Below are 16,440 nucleotides of genomic sequence, written 5' to 3' on the forward strand. Positions count from 1 at the left end.
ATATAAATAATGAGTTATGTGCAAAATTATTTCAAGTGTATAAACAGTTATTTACAAAAATAGAAAAAAATTATATTGAATTGAAATCTTTATTGAATTGAATTGAAATCTTTATTTCAACATGCATAAAACAAAACTTAAACACAATCTCCATGATCAGAGAGAAAAATAAAAGACAAAAACATTAAAAAGTTTTATTTTAAGTATAAAATAAAAAGTATATATTAAATAAAACAACATCTACAACTACAAAATACAAACAAACAAAAGGACAACATGTTCTAAAAGGAGTAGGAAGAAGTAAAATAACTTATAAGCAAAATGGCATCAAAATTAACAACACAACAGTGTATAGTATATACAGTACTATAACAGTATATTACTAATGATAATGATAATAATCAAAATATCATAAAAAATAACAATACATCAGTATGATAGTACAATACTAATTGATAATAATGATAAAATATGATAAAATAACATCCAAAATATATTTACACAGTGTTGATAGTTGTAATGTGATTAAACTAATGTGTGTGTGTGTGTGTGTGTGTGTGTGTGTGTGTGTGTGTGTGTTTTCCGTTCATCAGGAGATCTGCCTGTGTGACCCGCCCGTGGTGATGGCGCTGGTGGACGGGCCGACCGGGGAAAACGACAATATGATCTGCGTGGCCTACAAACATCAGTTTGACCTGATCAATGAGAGCACTGGAGATGCCTACAGGCTACACCACGTCGACGCCAACAGGGTGAGGCAGGAACAGAGTGTGCACGCACATGTTTAAAAAAAACAAAAACAAAACAACAACCCTGGGTGGTTTCCTTTTAATTCCCCGTTTTTTTTGTTTTTTTTTATACTATCTGTGATGTTCACTGTTGTCGAGCAGAACTGGGACCTTCAGTTGACCCAGTTAGTCGCTTTATTTACCTCTCTGATTACCAAGCTGCTCCAGTGAATCAACACGTTGTCATTCACAGCCACCAGCTGCAGAGGAGAGGGAGGGAGGGAGGAGAAAATGAGGCGACTGGGGAACGAGCAGCTGTTTCCATAAACCATCTTATTCTGCTTTAAGTGACAAAGCAGAAATATAGAGTTGATATTATCTCGATGGTTGCACAACTACCTCGAGGGTGCACGAGGCCTGATATTATTATTTGTTGGGGGGGGAGGAAAAAAAGTCTCTCGTCTCTGACCTTTTGGATCTTGTTGAATTGATTCCACTAAACTGACTCGTCTCTGCCTGCAGGTAAATTTTGTAGCAGCCATTGATGTGTATGAAGACGGGGAGGCAGGTCTGCTGTTGTGTTACAACTGTGAGTCTCCTTTTAACTCTCAGCATTTCACATACTGTTTGATTCAGGTCTTTTAATGTCAAAGCTGAGCCGTGATGTATTGTCTCTGGCTGCGGCTGGAATAGAAATCATAGCACACAATGCTCCTGAAAAACGACAAAAGGTAGAGAGATTTAGGAAAAATAGACATCTACTGTCACCTTTTGTCTGTGCGCTGATTGTTTCTATGTGTGGACAACAGGACGAGCAGCTCTCAAATTTCATTGCGTTAAAATAAAAATGCTCCTTTTTTAGTCTTTTTAGTCAAAACACAGGAGGAAAACGAAAGAAACTGAAGCATCTTGATTTCAAAGTTGTGGGTTCCTCCAATTTCCATCTTTTCGGGACCCTTGTGTCGAAAAATGGACACACAAAAGAACTGCTATAAAATCATCATATATCAATATTTTTTTCTGCTTTTTTTGCATAAATCTGTTAAACCACTTCAGCTCTGCTCAAAACTACCAAATGTTCATAAATTCTCTGGATTTTATCCCTTTAAATGCCAGTCTGAAGACGTGTTGCCTCTTGTTTTATTTAAAAAACAAATATAAAATGAATAGTGGGAGGTAGGGGCATTGCTGGTTATTAGAGTCTTGGATATGTCAAAAAATTAGCACCAACATTGATTTCATTGCATTACTATTTTTTACGTGGTGTCAGATTTAAAGTTTGTCACCCATTGGGAACCCTATAGTGGCCAAAAATGGACACTATATAAGAATTGCTATAAAGTCATCATGTATCAATATTTTTTTCTGCTTTCTTTTGCATAAATCTCTTAACCCCTTCAGCTCTGCTTAAAACTACCAAACATTCAATGATTTTGATCATTTTAACCCTTTAAATGCCAGTTTGAAGTCTTCAAAATGGCATTTAAAAGGTTAAAATTATTTAAAAAATGAGGGTTAAACTCGTTTTTCTCATTTCTTCCACAGATATTTGTTACTATAAGAAAGTTTGTCCGTTTAACGGCTCCACACCGATGATCCAGTCCAACACCTCGGACTTCCACTTCAGCTGGAACCAGATGCCCAACGCTATCGGTAGGTTACCACGGCAACAATGCCTGAACCCCACCCTGCTGCCCATGATGCTGCCGCCGCTGGCCTGGCCGGAGCTTGCTGTTGTTGCCTTGGAAACACCATGCGTTGCCAGAAGCATCCAGTTAGCCAGTGTGATTACTTGTGTGTGTTGTGTGTGCGTGTGTGTGTGTGTGTGTGTGTGTGTGTGTGTGTGTTAGTGTGTGTGTGTTATGATTAATGCAGAAGGTGATGAAGGGAAAACACAATTGGTACTAAACTGAACCTCTAAGCCTGTTGATAACAACATGCTGCTGCTCCAGGCGACAGTGCATCCCATAATGTGTCCTCCTCTCTCTCTCACACACACACACACACACACACACACACACAGAGACAGACACACACATACACACACCAAAACAAGCAATAACACCATTTGCTGAGTAGTAAAACCAAATGTACTGAAACATCCTTAATTTAAAAGCGACTTCTTAAAGCTGCTGTTATCGATATTATATCAATATCAGTTTGTGTTAACTGTCGACCAATTAAACATGTGCAAAGTGATAAACTCACAGAATTTAATTTAAAAGAAGCTAAATGTCAATGTCAAATGCTAATTATGTTCATCTACTGGATTTTACATATATTAAACAAAGTGAAAGTGAAGAAACTTAGTTGAACAGTTTTTCAAGCTTATCATCACATCTACCTCCAAACTTCAAAAATATTTGTTTTATAAAGTGACATGAGGACCTGAGGGTTTCAGTCAATCAATCAGTCAGTCAATAGACTCTATTAAATCATTTAAAGCAAAAACAAAAAAGGAGAAGTACTAATGCAGATAAACATGTCACTCAGAGGTGTGCACATTCAGGTTTCGTCTGCCTGGCTGCTGATTGGTCACTTCCCCCTCCACCTGTCACCAGCTTCATCATGTGTTGAACTAAATAATGCAGCTTTAAGTTTTGATAGCGTAGCCACAAATAACTTGTATTTCACTCAGCTCATTTATCCACCAGCTCTTTGCTGTGTCGACGCAGCCTCAATGCCGTGCCGCTGCCTGTTCTCACCTTGTTGAGCTCATTTTCGTGCACACATCGTCATCATCAGCTAATGATGACATTTCAAAATGCCATTCTGGGCGAAACTGTTAAATGTCTCGTATAGTGGAAGTTGAACAAATTTCAAAATGTTATAACTTGGTAGGGGTTTTTTTTCCCAGACAGACTCGACTGAAGTTGTGACACAGCGTCTCCCTGTCGGGTGGCGTCTGCTCTCTTCTTCGCTTTTAAAGGGATAGTTAAACATTGTGGCAAATTGGCCCATTGCCATAATTCCTATAGTTTTAGGAGTAGGTTCGTTATCTTTAATTGTCGGTGCAAGCTATTTTTAGAACGGTGGAGCAGAGCCGCGAGCTGCTCAGCTACGCTACGGAGGCTTATGGGATTTCTTGGTTTCCCTCATCAAACTCATCAAATACACAATCCAACAACTCCAAAACGCTCTGGTGGACAAGTTGTGACCTGCACATTCACCACGCTATGAGATAATAACGTAACATTGCGAGACAGAGTAGTTTTCAAGGTAAATTCATGCAAAACCGCTGATGCGCGTTCCCGTCGGGGGGCAGTTTTTCGGCAAACAGACTCTGTATTTACCTCGAAAACAACTCTGTCTCGTAGCTTTCCGTTATTATCTCATAGCATGGTGAATATGCAGGTCACAACTTGTCCACCAGAGCGTTTTGGAGTTGTTGGATTGTGTATTTGATGAGTTTGATGAGGGAAACCAAGAAATCCCATTAGCCTCCATAGCGTAGCTCTGAGCAGCTCACGGCTCTGCTCCGCCGTTCTAAAAATAGCTTGCACCGACAATTAAAGGTTAACGAACCTACTGCTATGACTCTAGGGATTATGGCAATGGGCCAATTTGCCAAAATGTTGAACTATCCCTTTAACACTGTATATGTTTGTGTTTTTTTTCTTTGCAGTCTGTGCGTTTCCCTACATCCTGGCCTTCACAACGGACTCCATTGAGATCCGGCTGGTGGTCAACGGCAACCTTGTGTACACGGCCGTGGTCCCGGAGCTACAGCTGTCTGCTTCACGGGTCAGTACGACCGGCCGACGTCCAACACAACAGCACTGTGTCAGCTGGCACTTCGACAATAATCTATTTCCTTTATATTCTGTTATTCTATGAGGCCGGGTTATTATGTAGTAGAAATGCATTATGTGTGTGTGTGTGTGTGTGTGTGTGTGTGTGTGTGTGTGTGTGTGTGCGTGTACATCACACTATAGCGAGAGCTCCTCCATGTCGAGAGTGTTGTCAGTGTTTTCAGACCACACTGCGTTATAGAAGTAGCTGTCTCAGCTCTCTCATTTCAATCAATCTTTATTAGCCCAGTGGGAAATACAGCCGGCAATATGCATGGCTACGAAGCAATAATACACTCATAAATCATACGCATAGATAATTTAAAGCTAGACCACAGTGCACCTCGCATCAAATAAACACTTTTTCTTCCACTATTCTTTTTTTTACTTTCCTGCCTCTTTCTATTCTGTCCCTTTCTTCTTTAAATCTCCTGGAAGGAATCATGCACTCACGCTCCCTCTCTCCCTCTCTCTCTCTGTCCGTCTCCCTCTTGTTTTTCCACACACAGTCGGACATCTACTTTGTCTCGTCGGCCCCGGTGAGCTCGGCCTCCAACTGCAGTTCGAGAGACACCAGCTCCCAGAGTTCGCCGCAGACGCCCACCGGCTACGAGATGCCCGTGTTCCCTTCGCCACTCGGTGATGGTAAGGCAAACGTACCGCAGGCTGATGATACTGAAGTCTTTTTTCTTTTTTTCTTTTTTTAATGTCTGGGTTTGCCGGCAGAGCTGTTTGACTTGGATGCTCTGTTGCCCCAGAGCTTGAGGGTCCATTTACATAAACTTGACTCAGCAGGATGGTTCATTGAAGCCGCAGCCTTTAGCCGGTTAGTTCACCAGAGTTGAATCATGGGTTGATATTAAATTGCATTCGTCTTTCCAATGGCTATTACCTCATCTTTTCACACTTTATAACCCTGACGTAACTGTGACCGATGCCCTCAACGACGGCTGCAGCATACAACAGAAACAAGTCTCCTCTCCGATTTTTCTTTTCTGTTTTAAGTTCTATAAGCTTATAGATAAAAATGTTTTAGGTCATTACCCAAATTCTGTAATTTGACATACAGATTAAAGGGTTGTCCGTGCAAGCTATTTTTATAACGGCGGAGCAGAGTCGCGAGCTGCTCAGAGCTACGCTACAGAGGCTATTGGGATTTCTTGGTTTCCCTCATCAAACTCCAACAACTCCAAAACTCTCTGGTGGACAAGTTGTAAACTACACATTCACCACGCTATGAGATAATAACAGAACGTTACGAGACAGAGTTGTTTTCGGGGCAAATGCAGAGACTGCTTGCTGAAAAACTGCCCCCGGCAGGAAAGCACATCAGCGGTTTTGAATGAATTTACCTCGAAAAAAAACTCCCATTAGCCTCAGAGTCCGTAGCGTAGCTCTGAACAGCTTGCAGCTCTGCTCCGCCGTTCTAAAAATATCTTGCACCGACAATTAAAGGTAACGAATCTACTCCTAAAACTATAGGGATTATGGCAATGGGCAGTTTGCCAAAATGTTGAACTATCCCTTTAATATCAAATCTTTCGTGCAGCCATTTGCTTCTATGACTAAAGAAGCGATGATCAAACTTACGGTGTTGTTTTCCGACTGAGAAACGTACTGACAAAAAATGTGAAATACAGAAAATCTCTCATATGAAACAAAACAACCTGTTGTAGCTTAGAGAGAAAAGTTTGTGTCGGTGCAGGAGCTCATGACTCTCAGAGTAACAAGCTGATTGAGATTCAGAGCCTTTAACAGGAGAATAAGAAAATGGAGTGAAACAATTCGGCGCTCTTGTTTTATCGCCCCTGTTACATTTCATTGCTGAGCCGGGATCATTTAGAAAACTTTGCCTGCTGGTGCATTCAAGGACCCACTGACTTAGTGAGTATTTACAGCAGCAGGACGGCACATGTGGGTTTAAATTCCTGATTTAAAAAAGAAAAAAGAAAAAACAACAACATCAGTGGCCAATGTTCAGTGTGTAATGAATTCGGAACATGTCACCCGCTGTAACAGTGTCGGCTCACTGATATGTTTTTAATAGTTCTGGGACAACAAAGCAGCTCCGGGGCAAAGAAGAGAAACGAGTCTGTGGATACACACACGATACTTTGTTTGTACGTACAATCAGTCTGCTGCTGCTTTTGTTGCCAGTTGTAAATATGATGATTCAGAGGCAAAAGGGGGTAAAAAAAAACAACAAAAAAAACATGCAAAAGCATCGTTACAATCTTACTAACTGCAGATTACCTCAAGAGGAACAACCACCGCCGCCGCTGCCGCCGCCGTCCAGAGAGACAATACGTGTCCTCAGAGGCTGAGAAAGCTTTCAAGGATGATTAAGGATCAATACCACCGGCCCCTCCCTTCCACCCCCAGTCCACTTTCACCCCGCTTCCTCCTTCTTCTTTTATTGTATATTTGACCAGTCGCTCTCCCCCTCCCTTCCCCATGCACGCGGCTGACCTCTTTCAGACGCTTAACAACTGTCTGAAAATGGGGTTTTTTATTTGTGATGCACAGCTGTAGATGTTGTCGTCGTCGTCATTGACTCCGGGCTTTTGTCAGCTCAGCATGAATCAACAGAACGACGGCTGATGGCAATGTCAACTCCTTTAGCGTTCATTAGACTTTTTTTCTAGCCGGTTTAAAAAGAAAAAAAAAAAAAAAAGGACACAAAGTCGTCCTAGGATGCGTCCATCTAGGACAAAGCTGGAGGAAAACAATTATGAAAAATGTCCCGCTTGTCTCACTGCTGCTGGCTGCAACTATCAAGGCATCAAGGCTTCTCCTGAGGGGGGGGGGCGGGTATTTACAGGTCCCATTAAGGCTTAACAGGGAGGGCGGAGGAGGAAGGGTCTGTGGCTGTGTGGCTGCTGCAATTAGCCGAGGACGGCCGGGGTTTGATGATGATGATGATGATGATGATGATGATGATGATGGTGATGCTTTCAGGCTGGTTTGGTTCGTTTTCCCCCTCCGAGGGATTCTCATTCTCTTTCCCCCCCTGTTTTCAGCTGGTTATGCATATGATTCGCCGTCACCGGGGCATAGGCTATATATACGTTACAGTGGAAAACCTATACTTTGTGTGTGATCCTTAATGTGTGTACTGTGTGTGTGTGTGTGTGTGTGTGTGTGTGTGTGTGTGTAACCCCTCTTCTTCATCCCCTGGTTCAGATTCTATACGGATCCCCTATGGTACCAAGCTTTCCCTGTACATGTCTAAGGATGCTGAAGGTACTCGGTCCATGAAAATTTTTGCTCATAAATGGCGCCTCACTAACATGCACGTGCTCCCAGAGTGTATCACCCTGTCTGCTCCAAGGCGGCATGTTGACTTGAACGTTGGTTGAATGTTAAGTGAACATTATGTCTTCCCCAACCCCCCCTCCCTCCTCCCTCCTCCCTCCTTCCTTCACCCCCCAACCTCCTCCTCCTCACCACCCTTCTTCTGTCTTAACTAATTAACGCATTAGTGTGAGGAGGAGAGAGAAGGATGAGAGGTGGAGGGATGATGCAGAGTGCAAAGTTTTGAAAAAAAAGAAAAGAAAAGTGAGGCAGAGGGAAGATAACGTTGATCAAGACGGAGGGTTTTCAAAATTACCAGAGGAGGAGGAGGAGGAGGAGGAAGGAGGAGGAGGAGACGCAGGAGAGAGGTATGCATGAGGATGAGAGCGGGAGAAGGGAGGGGTTGTGTACAAGCAGGAGGTTGAGAGAGAGAGAGAGAGAGAGAGGGAAGGAAGGAGGGAGAGAAGGGAAAGAGGGACGGAGAAGACACGTCTGCCGCAGCATGATTTACAGATTGCACTGTCGCCATGGAGACTTTTGTCAGCCCTCTCTTCGATCCAAAGTGGTTGTCCAAACAGCGGTGCCACAATCTGAGGGTGAGGGAAGGTAAAGGAGGAGGAGGAGGGTGTAGCAGAAGGGGAGAGAAGGGGGTGAAGGAGAGAGGAAGAAGAGAAAAAGAAAGAAAGAAGAGAGAGAAAGAGAGGTGGAAGGGGCGCTGACAAAAATCCCATCCTCTTAACTGCCTGTGCACCTGCTGTATCTGCTCCTCGGGGAGGGTTTGATCTGACGTAATCGCATCAGTAATGTGAACAAGATGCTGTTACTGATGTGGCTGTTAGCCGCCACCTACCACTGCACCTCCACTGGCTTCAACACACACACACACACACACATATATATACACACATACACACACCAAACACCTACAGATTCATCCTCCAATTAGAGCTGAAACAACCTCCCTCACATTCAGATCTGTTTCATCCATCCGCCAGTGTGATGGAGCGTGACACTTCCCCGGGTCCAGAGACGCACGTGGAATATATTGATCTCTTTTTGCGATTGTATATTCCACATATCTGCATGCTTTGCCACGTTTTTTTTTTTTTTTTGCCATTTTCACTTCTTTCTTTCTTCTTTTTTTATAGCTGTATGGTGACAGCACAGGTACAGGAGAGAGGATCTGTAACAACACTAACACAGTGTACCTGTCAGACGTCGGCACTGACCCTCTGTTTTTCTCCGCGGCTCTTTAACTCACCTCTCACCCGCTGACATTTCAGATGAGACGCTCCTCTTTGTGCGGCCGTATTAGCCTCCACAAGGATTTCAGTCTCATCCATGTTATAGCCTATACCACCGGCCTGCCTCAGTGGAGCAGAGTGTGTACGGCGAGTGTGTGCAAATGTGTGTGTGTGTGTGTGTGGCTGCTAAACTGCAACACTACTGCTCCCTGGTGGTCAGAGCAGGGCACTGCAGGCTGGCACACGTACTGCAGCTCCACCAGCAGACAGTCGGTGCCCTCTGAAAAACTGCAAACACCCATTTAATGTATCCCAAACAGACTTTAAGCATTTATACTCTGTGCTGCTGAATAATAGATGGTCTGCTCTAAACGGCTACAGCTCAACAGTTATATCACATTTAGCTCTCCACGGCAGCGATGAGAGGGTTTGAGATCACTCGCTGTAGCAGAAAATTGGACTTTTACTCATTTTATAGTGTCTTTATTTCAATATGGAGGTTTGATCCTGTCATGTCAGGTTGTCAACTCACAGATTCGTCAAAATACAATATGACTGTGAGTGACTGAAGCAGAGATTGTGGGTTTATTAATCAACAAAAAGGTTATTTTTTGCTTATTTTAGTTCATAAGCTCCCAGTTACATATTCTTTAACACACATTACTTTAGGAAGCTGTTGCTTACAGTGACTTTCTGAGGCTTGGAGTTAGTTATTCAACATAATAAACATTTTTGTCACTATGCCTGCTGTTGTAAGCACCCATCTGTTTTGACAACTTTCTCTACTGATGCATTCAAGGACTTGCTTTTTTCAAGTTAAGCTTTTGACATTGACAGTAGCCTATGTTTGCTTGCTGTTTGTGTTGTGATTTTTACCATAGTAGAACAACTTCTAGTTGTAGCAAATGTTAAGAGTCCTTGAATGCACCACTGAGAGAAATAGTTTGACATTCTTCACCGAAAATATAGAAAACAGGTGCCGAAAACGATGAAGGGCCATCGTTTAGATCTGATAGCACCACTGTCATGTCTTTACTGTAGGCCCTATGCTACAGAAGAATATGGAGCAGGTGGAGCAGGTTAGTTTAGCTAATCAGAAAACCTAGAAACAGCTAGTCTGCTCTGGCCAGCAACAAATATGCCAGCCAACAATTTGTACAAAAACTAAAGTGTTAAAACTGTGCTGTAAGGCTGCTAGCAGGTGAATTTTCACACTTTGTAAGACAGGCTAGCTGTTTCCCTCCGCTTCCAGTCATTATGCTAAGCTAACCGCCTGCTGCCTCCAGCTTCATAGCATTCAGACACAAGACCATATCAACCTTCTCCTATATCAATCAGTAAATCAACATAATGTAACCAATTTTGAACTAAAACATCAAGTTCAAGGATGAGAGAAGATTCGGTGTCTGGTTTGCTTTGAATGCATATGAGCAGCTTCTGTAGCTCAAAGACTAAAACATGCAAAAAGACTCTGGTGCTTGAGGCCGAGAGTTTCATACATTTCTCATTCACTGCCACACATTCCTCTCCCCTTTTTATTTGTTTCCTCTTTCTTTTCTCTTTAAATGTTGTTTTTTTTTTACTCATCATGTGTCTTATCCCTTCTTTCCTGACTTTACCCCCCCTACGGCCCCCCCTCTCTTTTTTTCTTCTTCCATCCTCCTTTTCCTCTGGGTTTCCTTCCCTCCCCCAGGTGAAGCCTCGTGTAAACACATCTTCAAGATCCCTCTCTGTAACTTGGTGGGCCGCAGCATCGAGAGACCCCTCAAGTCCCCTCTGGTGCACAAGGTCCTGACGGCGCCGGCCCCGACCATGGTGTCCTCGACTCCTCTCATCTCTGCAACACACTCGCTTTCCCTGTCCCGCATGGAGATCAAAGAGATAGCCAGCCGCACGCGGAAGGAGCTGCTGGGTAAACTGGAAAGCTCTTAGACCTGTCTACCTAATAATGAGTTTTCTTTGTCTTTGTATAATCTAAAAACATAACATAACATAATCTAAGCATCTAAAAAGTGCTGCAAGACCACACACCTGCCATTTGTAGATTCACTCTTGCTCCCATTAGCTATTTGCTATAATCACGTTACCATAACCTTCAAGATCCGGCCGGTTCTGACTCGATTTGGAGCAGTAAAATAATCACACACACATGAGGATTAATTTGATACGTAATCATTTGTGACAAGCTTCAAATCAGGCCACACTGCCCCAGTTGTTGGGAGGGAGAAACATCAGGCCTAAAACTGTCCAGTGTGTGTTCAGGCAAGGCAGTAATCTAACATTTTGAGAAATATAGGCCTACACATTGGCTTTCTTGCTTAAAAATAGTTATTTCTGCTAAATGTAAGACTATAGGCCGGCAGCCTGTTAGATTTAGCTTATTTTAAAGAATTATCCAGCTTGTCTCATTGTTAAGGTGCCTCGAGCAAGGGTTTCAAATGTGTGGCCAGGATGAATTTACTAAGTGTGAAAATTACATAGAAAACAGAAGAGACATAATATTGTTGAAATATCACATACCTTTCTCAAGAAATTTCAGGTTGTTCGTGACGTTTTGTAAAAGGAGGACAGTTCAGTTACTAACTGTAAACATCTTAATAATGTAGCCTACTTGAAATTTTTTTGTGTTCTCGTTATTTATACGTTATTATGCTATTATTTTACTAGTCCGGCCCAGTTGAGATCAAATTGCGCTGTATGTGGCCCCTGAACTAAAACGAGTTTGACACCCCTGCTTTTAAGCTATAACCAAGTAGCGTGGTCTATGCTCGGCTATTCCTTGAAAGTAGAGGACAAACATTAACCCACAACTTGTCGTTTTGTGGTTCCTTCTGTTTCCAGTCTTCATGCTAAGTTAAGGCAAGGCAAGTTTATTTGTATAGCACATTTCCGCAACAAGACAACTCAAGGTGCTTTACATAGAACATAAAAAGCTAACATTATTTAAAAACAGACAAGAGAAAGAATTAAAACAGGTATAAAAAGAAGTACAACAGAAAGGGAGACAGAACAACTAAAACATAGTAAAAAAAAAAAAAAGATACAGGCGTACAGCTAAGATAGGCTAGCCAGCTGGTGGCTACAGCTTCATATCACAGATATTTGTGATATTTGTTGGTCTTCATATTGAACTCTCTGCAAAGAAAGTCGGACTATTTGTCTGAGTCTTGTCTGTTTTCCGTCCCCTGGTTCTGATGAAGGTTTGACAGAGGAGCCGAGCGGGAAGTCGGACAGTGGGACGGTCAAACAGAGGAGGATGAGCAAGAAGAACACCGAGGAAGAGCCCAAAGCTCGAGTACTGACGTCAACAAACAGCGACAGGTGACGGTGACACATTCAATGAGCAGCAGCAGCACGTCAGACTGAGGCGTTAAAGTCCCCCTAAAGAGGCATTTTAAAATTTGTAAAAATGCTCTGCTATGACTATTTTTTGATTAAAATTGCTTTCCCACAAAAAAGTTGTTTAAAAAAGCTCCCAAATAGGATAAAAACAGGTACTATTTCTCCCTCATTGAAAAAAAAATCCAGATTCTATGAATATTCATGAGTATGCAAATGCATCATGACTTGCGCCCGCCCACCGCCACCGTGTTGCTAAGTTGCACCGAGGTCCGAACCCTGATCTTACCGCATTCAAGGCGGCGACTAAACCTCTGGGCCACGGCAACTAATGATAACATGCATGAACATCTGGCTGTGTAAGTAGATCACATCACAGTGAACAACAAATGAGATGCAAACAAAATCAACGGTTGGTTGCTAGTTTCGTGACGCATGAAAACTGACTCCAATTTGAAAATTTGAATCCAGTTTTTTTCAGACTCTGGTTTTGAAACTGCATTTATTTTCAAGTCTAAAATGCTCAGTTATGGCGTCGTGGATTAGCAATTTTGCTCCTGAAATGCCTTGTAGCAGAGCCCCCACACACTAAATTGACATGTTAATAATTTCAAAAAGGACATTTTTGGTTTAGGGGTCTTTTTTTTTTTTTGAACATTCTGTGTATTGAATTTATCCATATTCAAGACAAGTGTTTAAGTGACTTATTGTGAACATATTTTTTTCAACCCGAACCCCCCTCCCATTCCCTCCCCGCATTTCCCATTACTGGGATACTGTATGTCAAAAATGTACTTACAGTAAATACAAATTATAATACAGTAGGATCAAGACATAAATAAAATAAAATAAAATAAATGAAAATAGTAATAATAACAACAAGTAATAATAAATAGATTAATAATGAGATAGAACAAATGGAGAGAACTACATAGTGAAAATACATAGATTAGTAAAAGGAGAAGTTAAACAAAATATAGATAGTTAGATTTCTCTAGTCTGTGTTTAGGGGGTCTTTAAGTGATTTGTACTTGAGCTGTTGAGTCTCTCTGTGCTCAGCAGGTTAACCTCCGAGTCCATCGAAGCAGACCTGGACGTCCAGCTGCACTGTTCGTCCAGCTCGGAGGCGGAGCCGGAGAAGGTGATGCTGCGAGCGGAGAGCCCGCCCCTCGCCAGCGCCTTCGCCCTCTCAACATCCTTTGAAGAAGATGTCCTGGACCTAAAGTGAAGACAATCCCATTGTGCACTTCTCTGCCCCTCCACTCCTGTACTGTCACCATTATTTTATAGTTTTGGTTGGTTTTGTTTTTAAATTTGTTGTTTATTGGATCCTCTATTTTTTTTGTTTTGTTTTGTTTTGTTTGTTTATATCCCTGTACCTTGGGTCTCTCCATACATCGGACAAGATGGGTGCAGTGGGAGTGTGAAGCCGTGTCTGTGTGTGCGTGTTTGTTTTTCCGTGAGCAGTCCCTCAGCCACTTGTGTGTTGGGTGTTTGTTTGTGTTGCCCCCGCCGCAGCAAATAACCCAAAGAGGCGATGAGGTTTGTGTAAGACGCCGTGGTGGTTTTTAATTAATTCAGAGCTCTGCAACAGCTTCGAAAGTAACGTTTTGATTACGGTTTGATCCCCAAACCACAAACTGAATGTAAATCTTTACACCGAGGCCCAACTCAACTAAAAAGTCTCTGCGTTCACGACGACGCCCTCGGAAGTTGCCAGAGCTTAATATGTGTTGTATATTATGTGATTATTTCCGATTCCACTTTCAAATGTTGTATGATATGCATATGTATGTGTACATCTGTTTATACATGAAAATGCATACACAGTGACGGGCGTGTATGCTTGTCATGCCTGTGATGCACATTTATAGATATATTATAAAAATCCATTTTATTCCCATATTTAGTAAAAAAAAAAGTATGATGTTTTATGCTCTCTGCACATATTTAGTCCTTATTCTTCTCCTTAACTCACAGTACACAGGTAGACAGGGCTGGAGGCAAAGTCTCCCACAAGTGCCATTTCCCAGCATCCTCCACTGAACCACACCTCGCACAGCCGCCGTATTCTGGCGGCGTCTTTGACAGTAGCAGCCATGATTGTAGTCCACATTAGATAACTACAGTGAAACCACAACCACCTTCCATTAAGGATAAAGTCGCTCATTGGAGGCACGCTCACTCAAAGGCACATGCACTAAAACATTTTACCCTAACAAGAATGAGCCGACTTTAAAATCTTGCATGAACACGCCTTCGCTACAAGTATTGTGTCTTCTGCGCCAAAATTAGCTCCTCTGGAAACATCGTACCAAACATAACGGCATAAAGCAAACCACAACCTGAGATGAGAGAAGACGTGTGGGTGTTAAAAGGAACAAAAAGCATTTCCTTTTCTTTCTTTTTCTTACTAGACTGTTATGTACGGTGGTACAGTGAGGGAACTATAGATAAAACCAACAAGTTTAAGGCAAAGACTACATATATATTGTCATAAACTGAGATGGTAAAAGCAGAATTTTGTCAAAAAGATACTACTCACTTTACACTAAAATAAAAGTAAATGTGAAATAATTTTAGTTTTTGTCTCTTTCTGTATGTGGAAGGTGCAGAAAGGCAGTGAACTGGTCGAAACATTAATGTAGAAAGTCAAAATATGTAAGTTATTATAAATTCACAGAAAGCATTTCATATAAATAGAGAAAACACAGAGAACTGAGACCGTTGTAACTATGCTGCCTTCACCCAACTAAAAGTAACCAGTAAAGAGTGACTGAAAATTGAAATTTAAACTTAATAGTATTAGAATATTAAATTACAACGTGGAAAAACTACAACTGAAAATCATGTAAAACTGGAAAATATATCAAACTAACTAAGGAAACACTGATTTACACTAACAAACTGACCAGTTCACTGGACACGCAGTGAGTTTCAAACACCATTTGTCCATTGACTTGAAAACCAATGCAGACACAATAAATGTATATTAGGTGATCAAAAATTAGACATTATGTTATTAATTAAACCAATAGGACTTGAACTGCTCATCATTCAGAGTCTACCTAGAAACATACAGCCTTAAATCTGCACAATAACTTCCTGCAGCCACTGAGACACACTTTATTATTTTCATTATGTAAAATTGAACAGTTTTAAACTCAAACTTTCAGATGACTCGAATGTTTTAGTTTAGCACTTACATAAAGTTGGAGAATGCATAAGAGATGGATTAAAGAGGCGGATTAAAACAGTCGCAGCAAAGGCTGGGGTATTCAAACTGTTAAGTGTTTGATGGATCCTACATTTCCCATGATGCATCTCAATAGCATCTTTCACTAGACCCTGATTTCCCCTCTCAATGCACACCTTTTTCAGTCGACTTCCTTCCCAGTTTGTACTGAACCGTGTCTGTTGAAAGGTTTGATGCTGCATTCAAGTCACATTGAATTATTGTAATTATGAGTTTTCTCTCAAATCTATGACTCAGAAATCATTTATCACCAATTGCTGAAATACAAAACAATAGGCGCTCACCCAGAGACCGCTGATCTTTGTAATTAAACCTCAATTTAATAGACGTGGTGTTCACTTCTGTTGTGCTACATAATTATAGCAGTTCACAAATTATTTTTTCATCAAGTGAGTGTCAGAAATTCCTGTTATCTCCCACTGACATGACATTTTTTCCTCCTCAGTTGCTCCTAATTACAGTTTAAACTATGTGACTTGAATGCAGCATCAAGTCTCAAATCCAAACTGAGAAAATCCTGATGATTTGAATGATGAAGGTTAATTACTGTACAGGGATCATTTGACTTTTTTGTAGGACTCTTATAAAAGAACAAAACCAGTGGAGAGGGTAAAAGAAATTTTTAAAAAACACTTAGCCTACAGACAAAAAAAAAAAAATACGTGTTAGTCCAGGTTGCTAAGAGGATTTCCCTCTGCTCTCTGTTTATGCAGCACTGCAGCATCTGCCAGGTGAAAACAGCATAGAAACAAATGCAGTGTCCTGATGAAGCAGCGGGGTAAAAGTTT

The 16,440-nt window shown here is 41.5% G+C and overlaps 1 protein-coding gene across 9 annotated transcripts in view; it reads left to right on the plus strand.

Moving 5' to 3' along the window:
• Nucleotides 1–14,341, plus strand: part of garnl3 (GTPase activating Rap/RanGAP domain like 3) — a 76,827-nt gene extending 62,486 nt beyond the window's left edge. For 3 of the 9 annotated variants that reach the window (XM_085793076.1, XM_085793080.1, XM_085793078.1), the window contains exons 23-31: nt 594–752; nt 1,251–1,317; nt 2,274–2,381; nt 4,354–4,472; nt 5,029–5,164; nt 7,703–7,762; nt 10,751–10,969; nt 12,258–12,378; nt 13,456–14,341. In XM_085793076.1, the coding sequence (XP_085649202.1) occupies nt 594–752; nt 1,251–1,317; nt 2,274–2,381; nt 4,354–4,472; nt 5,029–5,164; nt 7,703–7,762; nt 10,751–10,969; nt 12,258–12,378; nt 13,456–13,624 (1,158 nt within the window). In that variant the 3' untranslated portion in view covers nt 13,625–14,341. The remainder of the gene's footprint in view (nt 1–593; nt 753–1,250; nt 1,318–2,273; nt 2,382–4,353; nt 4,473–5,028; nt 5,165–7,702; nt 7,763–10,750; nt 10,970–12,257; nt 12,379–13,455) is intronic. The other 6 variants (XM_085793077.1, XM_085793082.1, XM_085793083.1 and 3 more) reach the window with 3 other exon arrangements.
• The last annotated feature ends 2,099 nt before the right edge of the window (nt 14,342–16,440 follow it).

Source organism: Trachurus japonicus, chromosome 12, assembly GCF_045865225.1.
Source record: "Trachurus japonicus isolate A0001 chromosome 12, Traja_1.0".
Classification (NCBI taxonomy): domain Eukaryota; kingdom Metazoa; phylum Chordata; class Actinopteri; order Carangiformes; family Carangidae; genus Trachurus; species Trachurus japonicus.